Here is a 9,243-nt window from a genome sequence, read left to right on the forward strand (position 1 = left end):
GGAGTGAGTTCCAATCCATAGGAAACTCGGGTACAAAAGAAGAAAGCCCGAGCCGGGCCTGTGCATTCTCACAGTTTGGGGACACTTGACTCTTGCATCCAATTTTCCAGTCCTCTCGCTGGGGTCACTTTCTTACTGCTTTCTTTCCTACACCTAACATGTCATCCTTTCCCAGCTACTGGTCCCTCTTGTTAGTAAGTCCAAAATAAATGAGATAACTCCTCACAATCTGAGTATGCTTCTCACAGAACTGATTTGCTTGTTCTACATCTCTAAACAGGAAGTAAAGGGAGGAGCCAACATCCTTGGGCGGGTCCAGCAGTGAACTCGCTGGCATTGTAGCCACCGGGAAGAGGGGCTTTGGTAGAAAGTCCTTGCGATCCATGTCTGAAAGATGATGAAAGAGCTGGTGACTACGCCAACCCCCCATCCCAGCAGCCACTTCCATCCATCTGCAAACCACCTTGCCCCCGGTCAGGTCGCTGTGACAGTCCTTGTCGGACAGAAAAACTGCGGGGAGCAGCTAGCCTAAAAATCAGCAGCAGGTGCGCTTCACCACCATGTAGCTCTTCAAGCTGTCAGAAACGGGGTGGCCTAGCCTTCACTTCTGTAACTCGCCTCTCTGTACTTTCAAACCGGGCACTTTTCAGTGAATAAACCAGGCTTTGACCGGTTCCCATGGACAAAATCCTGTGGCATACTTCCTCCTCGGGAACCAGTGAGGACGCCATGCGTGGGGCCGGACTCCAGGTTGGGGGACGAGCCCCAAAGTGGGCAGGGAGACAAGCCTGGAGATCTGCTTCTGCCCAGAGACCTACAAGAAAGTCCTTTAAAGCACAGTTCTACTCGCTACCGCTGGGGGCGCAGCGGGCCAGTCTGACAACCCTATTTATGGGTTTGTTTTCCCTGTAACACATTAGTAGGTTTGGGGCGCCAGGTAGGGGCCCCGATGGGGCACGAGGGCAAGGATTCAGCTGTGAACCTAAAGTGTGAGGCTTCAAGCCACCAGCCCTTCCGGAGAGTGATGTGAGCACCCTTGGGGCCAGGTGGACTTGCCACCGTGGGGTGGCTCTCAGCTGGGGCTGTGGGCTTTCCTGCCACACACCAGGGGCTCACAAGGACCTCTGTGACCTCACTGGCTGTGGGAGGACTTAAGGCCCTGCAGACGGCTCTTACTTTGAGACGACAATGGCGACTCTACCTGACAAGAAGCAACAGCGTTGCTCTTGGGCAAACACCCAATTGCAAAGATTCACGACATTTTTATTCCCCGAACATCCAGCCCCGCGTCCGTCCCCACCGCCTCGCATCATGCCCCTGTCCCCATCACCCTCGCAGGACTGGAATCCCCGGAGAACTCTCCTTCCCGGGCCTGTGTTCAGCCAGGTGGCTGACCACAAGCAAAAGCCTGCCACCTACCAGCAGGTAAGACTGGGGACTCAGCACACATTGTGGGGGAGGGCGAAAGCAGCCTGTGCCCTGCCTTTAGCTCCCTAGGTCCGTGTCAAAAGGGGGGCTTTGCCAGTCAGGCACCGACCTATTCTCTCACAGTTAGGAGGCCGAGGGCATTCCTCCAACACAGAATGAGCCTATGGGGCAGAGGGAGTTTCTGAGGCTAGCGGGCTTTCAGAGAGTAGGCAGCCTCAACTTTCTCTTTAAAAAAGGGCTGGTGAGGAGGAACAACTGACCTTACAGTTAACAGTTCAACACATAACCTGTGACACCACCAAGGAACCCAGTTAGGAGTTCAAATTCAGAGTTCTCTCTCTGTCTCTCTCTGTCTCTCTCTCTCTCTCTCTCTCTCTCTCTCTCTCTCTCTCTCTCTCTCTCTCTCTCTCTCTGTCTCTGTCTCTCTCTCTCTCTCTCTCTCTCTCTCTCTTTCCCTGTCTCCTTTTTCATCCATTTATGCTTCATGTGGTCTCTTAGAGCTCAAAAGAGATGGGCTCAGAAACCTCTCTGCACTCATGTCGGAAACTCACTGCCATAAATCCCTGCTGACTCACAGTGACCCCACAGGACTTGGTAGAAGTGCCCCTTGGTGTCCGGAGACTGGAGCGCTTTAAGGGAGTAGAAAGCCTCATCTTTCTGTGGAGCGTGTGGAGGGCTGGGATTACTCACTGCTGACTTCCTGCTTAGCAGACCCAATGCATGACCCCCGGGAGGCCATCAGGGCCCCTCTCACAAGTGTGGTGGTTGACAGCATGTTGAGAATGTGAGGCAAGACAGAAAAGGCCGACTATCACACAAAGGTGGGCCATCTCAAAAAACTCCCAAATCAAGAAAATTTTAAATTATCATTCAAAAAAGATCGACCCTCTCGGGAACTTGCCGGGGCAGTTCTACTCTGCGGGTAGGGCGACTGTTGGTCGGAGTTGGCCCGATGACAGTGGGTTTGGCTGGGTTTGGCCTGGTCCTCTGTAGGCTTCCAGTCTGCTCAGCCCTGAAAGACTCCACGCAGGAGAATGCGTCTGTCACATCTGTCTTCTCTTGCTGGTTAATGTGGACTGCTGACCATTGGGTGAGCTGTGGGTTGCTTACCTACCGCAATTAAGACGCTGGTGAAGAGTTGCCACGAGTATCTCTTGGGTAGAATACCTCAATTCCTAAGCCCCTCTAGGCGAGCCCAGTGTCCCGAACCAAGCAGAATGGATTGGCATGAGCTTCCGACCTGGGCAAGGAGAGGAGAGCCCATGACATTGGGTGGGGATCTCTATCTGGCCCACAGCTTTTGGATACTGGAGAAGTCCTGATGGTCCCCATGGGGGACGCAAGGATGGACAAGGAGGGGGCCTGGTGGAAGATTCTGCTCTCTGGAGCCGTCGCGGGAACCGTGTCCCGCACCAGCACCGCCCCTCTGGACCGGACCCGAGTGCACATGCAGGTGTGGGCGTGGGGCCTCCACTGCAGCCAATGGGGATTAGTGGACTGGGCTTTCCCGGTTTCACGGTGGGGCTCTTGGGTATTGTTGGGGATACAGGAAGGAGATTGTGGTTTTGGTGAATGGGGACAATGGCGAGCAATGGAGCCCAGAGGTGAGGGGGAAGCTTGGAGTGACGGGGGGAGCCTGATTTTTTCAATGGCGCTGGTTGCACCCAGATCCGAGGAGCTGGGAGCTGCAGGTGGGGCTGGGTTGAGAATGGAGAGGGCATCGGGGAGGGGTTTGTCCAAGGGTCAGGTCTTTTCCACCCTCAGGTTTACTCTTCCAAAAAACACATTATGAACCTGCTGGGGGGGTTACGGAGCCTGATCCAGGAGGGAGGCTTCCGCTCGCTGTGGCGCGGCAATGGTATAAACGTGCTCAAGATCGCCCCTGAGTATGGGATCAAGTTTCTCATCTTCGAAGAGGTAGGAAGTGATAGGTGTCTACAGCCCCGCCCTCCGGATCACCCGAGCCCGCCTTCCCAGCCCTCTGTCTCCTGTCCGAGTCCTCAGGCCCTCTCCAAGGTGGGCTTGAGGCTGGAAGGCCCCGGAGCTGTGCTCACCTTCCTCTCTCCTCGCTCGGGCCCGCAGTGTAAAGCTCACTTTGGGGAGTCCTCAAACCCCATCTTCCAGGAGGATGTCTTGGCGGGGTCTCTGGCGGTGGCCATTTCCCAGACGCTCATCAACCCCTTGGAGGTAAGTGAGAGCCTGCTCAGTGGACGGCCTCGCACAATGAAGCGACTGCAGCCCCTACCTACTGCGCAATGACTCGTGTGCCCCAGGCATCCTGCACAAAGCACCGTGTTCGACCCTCACCAGGACCCGCCACATGATCTGCCGGCTCCATTTGGTTGGTGGTTACTGTCAGATTGGCTGTGATGCTAGGTAACCTGGCCATGGCATTCTTGGGCACCTCCTATGCACGTGACAGCTGGACATTGACTGAGAAAGACTGAAGAAGCATCGATGCCCTTGAACGATGGTGCTGGTGAGGGATGTGGTCGGGTCCCCGGAATGTCAAATGAACTCCCAGATCTGCCAGAATGCTCTGAGAGGCAAGGATGGCGAGACTTTGGCTCCCAGACTTTGGCCATGTTCCTGTCCAGTGAGCAGGACCCACAAGGAGATGGGTGGATACAGTGGCTGCAAGCCCGGCAGAAACATCAGAAGCACAGTTAAGATGATGTACGATTGGGTTGGTTCCTGCTGCTCCACTGAGTCCCTGTGAGTCAGAACCGAGTCCCCAGCACCTCACAGGAAGCACTCGCATGACAGCAGGGAACACTGCTCAGACAGAGACACTCAGTGCCCTTTGGGGATACTGTTAATCCATCTCTGGGAAGCTGGCCCTTGTGTTTTACTGACCTCCTCCTTTCGCAACCAGGACATCTTTTTTTATCACCACTGGGTCTCCTGGTCACTCAGCCAAAGTCTTGCTGTCCTCACATCTCAGAAGCCTCTGCTGGCATTGCCCTAAGCCGGGCTCCTCCTTCGGGGATCCCATCGTCCAGATACTGTTCTTTCCAATACCGTCCTTCTTAGGCATAGACTGATTGCCCAACTGTTACGTGCATATGACGTCACCATGGCTTGCAGCTGAGTCCTGCCTGTGGCATTGTGGCTCTTGGACACTTGTCAAGAGGGGTGTTGCACAAGTGCCCAAGGCAGCCTGTCCCTTGAGTGCCTGATTGCGGCTCCAGTGGGAGCTAGTGGCAGATCTGAGGCAGACGGAAACCCTTGACTGCTTTGCTCTTTGCTCTTTGCGTCACTCTGTTGTTTCTTGGTCCAGTTCTGAGGTCGTTGGTTTCCTCTGTGTTGGGGTGCCATCCATCCTGACGGCTGTAGTCTTTGATCTTCATCGGTAAGTACTTCCAGTCAACTTTCCTCCCAGCCAGCAAGGCTGTGTCCTTGGCACCCGGCAGGCTGCTCAATGGCCTTGCTCGGCTCCTGATTCCACGTACTTGTTGGCATCGCCCAGCATCTGGGATCACTGTCTGTACACAGGATGGAATCCTGAAGACAAGGAGGGGATCCGATGTTGAAGCACAACTTCCCTGGTTTGAAACCCTGCGGTCTTCCTGCCTCTGCTCATGTGTTCATATGAATGTGGGGACACAGCTGGTGTGGTTCAGGGAGCGTGAACATCAATTGTTTTGTGTTTCTGGTGTCCAGCGTGTAGTTGACGAGACCAGATATGGCTGGGGATACAATCCCAGACAGTACACCTGAGGCCCAGTTACCACCCTTCAGTCAGGAAGGCTGGCACGGGAAGGGAATGGTTTCAGCAGAGCTTCTAGACCAAAGCTTCCCAGAGTGGGTGGGCTTGAGCCTGTAGGGAGCACGGAGGGAGGCGTGCTGAGAAGACCCAGTGAGGCTGCAGAAACAGATCCCTACACATTATGTGGTAACATTGGCTTTAGTAGTAAAGTGTTGCATTGCCAGCGGGTCATGATTTTGTTCTGAAAGGGGGTAGAAAACAAAGTAAAATTGGGCACAACTCTTGTACCGGATAAACCAGGAAGCAAGGGCTGGCCATCTACTTGCCACACTCGTGTATAAAACCCTGGGGGATTGCACCTGACAGATGAGGTTAACAAACCTGGAGAGTGAGTGTCTGTTTCCCTGGGGCGGGTGTTTGATTTGAGGCAGGGCTGGCTCCAGGGCACTTAGCCCCATATGTCCCACTCACTGCACTTCTCCGGGCCCCAGAACAGGGATGCCCATAGGGGTTCTGAGGACCCTCCTCACCAGTGTCCACTTAACGACCGTGGACAGTCTTACCGACCTCTGAGGGCCTGGAGGCCCACCCCGTTGTTGAGCTGTGCCAACAGGGCTCCTTGCACAGGGACAGGGCATGAGTCCCCCATGAGACTACTGACAGGAGCTCCCTGGCCTCCCTGCCTCCACAGGTGCTGAAGACCCGCCTCACGCTGGGACGCACAGGCCAGTACGATGGCCTAGGTGACTGCGTCGGCCAGATTCTTCGCCGCGAAGGCCCGGCCGCGTTCTATAGGGGTTATGCGCCCAACATGCTTGGCATCATCCCGTATGCCTGCACTGACCTGGCTGTCAATAAGGTTGGCAGAGGTGGGGGTGAGGTTGCTGTAGGCGGCATTGACGTGGCCCAGGAATAGGGCCAATTCTGAGCCTTCTCTGGCCCCCTACCCCTTGCAGATGATGAACAACATACGGGTAAAGAGCAGAGGGGATAACGAAGAGCAAAGCCAGGCTTACAATATCTACATGCAAACGGTGTCCACAGTGTGTGGCCAGATGGCTAGCTATCCCCTGGCGCTATTAAGGACCAAGCTCCAAGCAAAAGGTCTGCCTGCCCCTGATGAGACCCACTTTGTGGCCCCACCAAATGCCCTCAGCACATCCCACACCCCCATTCTCCTTACTTGGCCCTGACTCTTAGGCTGCCATCAAAATGCCTAGAACTCATACTTCCCCAAAAATCTTAACATCCTGTGCCATTTTCCCTCAGTCCCAAAGGTGATCTAGTCCTGGGTGACACACACCTTGACCCCGCCCCCACCCCGTGCATGTTTTCCTCCTGACCTTGTGACACAACACTTGCTGAGGAGATGGTGGCCAACTTACACATTCCCGTGTCGGAGGGAAGTTGGGAAACCCGGGGGTGTTTCAAGGGCCCCGTTTGCGGAAGGGCATCTCTAGGCCTTCCTTCCCTAGCATATATCGGTGGACTTCAAACTTCCAATTAGAAGCTGAGCCAATGTCCCAAGGATAGACCACGCAGGGACCCCAGGACACAGGACTCACACCCCCAAAGAGGCCAGCTTGCTCAAATAGACTCATGACACACCTGCACCATACATTCTATCCGGAGATTCACATTGACCCAAATGGACAGAGCAGAATGACTCCTTAAGGTCTCTGAAGTTGTCCATCCTCACGGGAGCAGAGAGCTTCAGCATTCATCACTTGACACTGACTCGGGAACCCTAGAAGATGGGGTGGAATGCCATTGTGGGTGTCTGGGACTGTACCTCAACCAGTATGGGAGTAGACAGCCTTGTCTTTTTCCCAGAGAGGCACTGGTGGGTACACACTGCTGACTTTGAGGTGAGTAGACTAGACTCAACGCACTGGGCCACCTGGGCTCACTTCACCTTTAGCAGCTCCTCCTCACCAGGGTCCCCAAAACAACTCCTCAGATCTAATTCCCCAACTACCTTAATCACCACACCCCAACCCATCTGAAACTCTCAAAACAGACCAGAGCTCACTCCCTGACCTTGACAAAGCCTCTCTCCACAAGCCCCCTGAACACATGCCCAAGGCCCTAGCCAAACATAGGCATCCTCACCACAGTCACCTCTTTCAGGGGAATTGTCCAGAAACCCTTTCCCTACACGAGCGCCTGAAAACACCCTGAATGAAGTCTTTTGTTGCCGCCTCCACACTAGCTCCTTTCCTCTTTAACATTCCAGACTCCAGGATTTTCCTATCAGTACCCCAACACCCCCACTTCCTTTATTCTATGTGTAATAACTTGGCCTCATTCCTCATAGATACTGTGGAGGGCTCAAAGCCCAGCATGTGGGCCATTTTCAGAGACATCGTGGCTGAGCAGGGCTGGCCGGGGCTCTTCCGAGGCCTAACACCCACTCTATTAAAAGTTATCCCGGCTGTGGGCATCAGCTGCACGGTCTATACAACAATGAAAAGCACCCTGGGAGTTTAGGTGAGAGCCAGACCACAGGTAGATAGGGGTGATTAGGTGGGGACAGTCCCTTCAACAGTACATGATGTGACACCCGCTCCTCCTGACAGGCTCTCATGGGGAGGACATGATTGTGTCCATGGAGGTGCCTGAAAACTCCAGGAGCAGGAGTAGAAGGCCAGCATGTGGTGGAAACCGCTGTTGGCAGACTGGTGGACAGTTCTCTGACATGCACTGGCAGGGGCCCAGGAACCAACCCAACCACTTCATGCAGGTGAGGGGCTTTGGAGAGAACTGCCATCTCCCCAGGAGTATATGAACTTTGGTTGAAAGGGTGCCAAGTGGCGGTTGTGTAATTAGGTCAATTGAAAGAGATATCAGACAAAATGAGGCATTCAATTGCTCACCTCTCAGACGTCCAGGATCTCAGCTGTCAGATCCGTGCAGGGAGGGGGGATATATTTCAGGTCAGGGCTTATATACACTTTGGGGACATGCAAGCCCCCCTGGTTCCATTGTAAATGGGAGGGGTTGTACCTTCGGCATACTTGCAATAGGAAGGGACAGGCAAGGGGTGTACACGCCACAGTAAGAGCAGGTACTAAGAGTATCCATGTGACAAGATTGGCGGCCTCTAAGGACCAGAAGGCAGCCAAATCTTGTACCTCCTGGAGTTGGCTTCACCTGGCTTTGGGGCTGTCCTTCAGGGGAACAATCCACTGTCCCACTGATCAGGGAGTGGGCCACATCTCAGGTGGGACAGACTATATAGTCTGAATGCTCTAGATGGCCATAGCCCTCAGGCAGGAAACCTTGAAGCAGTTCACCTCCAAGTGACTAGCCATTGACCATGTGTTAGCAAGCAGCATCTTAGGTTTGGATAAAATATGGGGGAACAACCTGGGGAATAACCTACCTGTATGCGACACATTCCCAGCACTCTTGTGTCCCTGCCCAGGTCTACTCCTGCAAAACCAACAACCTGGATATCCTGGGGGACCTGTGGAGCATGGTCAATGCAGGTGCGGTCCACTCATTGAGCTGTGGCAATGACATGAACGTCCTCAAGGGAGAAACTAGAGGGCACACAAGTTGATCAAGTTCATGGCCCATGAACAGGAGGGAGCTGTGAGCAGGCATGGCATGGTAGGTAGCAGTGGGGGCTGGGCTCTTGGAGGTGAAGGGGCACTGCTAAGGCCCTGACACCTGTGCCTCCCACCCACAGGTTACATGGGCCATCCTGTGCCAGTAAGACATTCTGTGTGGACAGGAGAGCTCAATGGCTGGCTGCATGGCTAGTGCCAGAAATCAAACCTATATTCCAGAAAAGAAAGCATCATTGATCCAATGGAGGTGAGGAGGAGCTTGGGCCAACAGCAGGGGGAGCCCCATTAGCTGCTCCTGAGGCAGCACTCCTTTTGTAGTGTGGCAATGGGAGGTAGGGTTTCCAGAGAGAGTGATCAAGTGCCACCCTGTTGGCACCAACTCCTTGGATCCCAGAAGCCACAGAACAAGCCTTGCCTGTTCCCATGTCTTGGCCTCTGTGCTCCATAGCTATCTCATTGGCAGGCTTGCGAGAATAGGTTAGCAGGCATTTAATCCTCTTCTTAGATTGGAAACTCTGCTGACCACAGTCT

At 54.2% G+C, this 9,243-nt stretch overlaps 1 protein-coding gene across 1 annotated transcript; it reads left to right on the forward strand.

Moving 5' to 3' along the window:
* Positions 1-1,311: 1,311 nt before the first annotated feature.
* LOC142445060 (calcium-independent mitochondrial carrier protein SCaMC-3L-like) lies at positions 1,312-7,627 on the forward strand. Its single transcript, XM_075546600.1, has 7 exons — positions 1,312-1,425; positions 2,726-2,881; positions 3,193-3,345; positions 3,511-3,615; positions 5,829-5,996; positions 6,094-6,241; positions 7,455-7,627. Exons 1-7 carry the CDS (start codon positions 1,312-1,314, stop codon positions 7,625-7,627), a joined length of 1,017 nt encoding a protein of 338 aa, XP_075402715.1.
* Positions 7,628-9,243: the final 1,616 nt, after the last annotated feature.

This window comes from Tenrec ecaudatus, chromosome 1 (genome assembly GCF_050624435.1).
Source record: "Tenrec ecaudatus isolate mTenEca1 chromosome 1, mTenEca1.hap1, whole genome shotgun sequence".
Taxonomy (NCBI): Eukaryota; Metazoa; Chordata; class Mammalia; order Afrosoricida; family Tenrecidae; genus Tenrec; species Tenrec ecaudatus.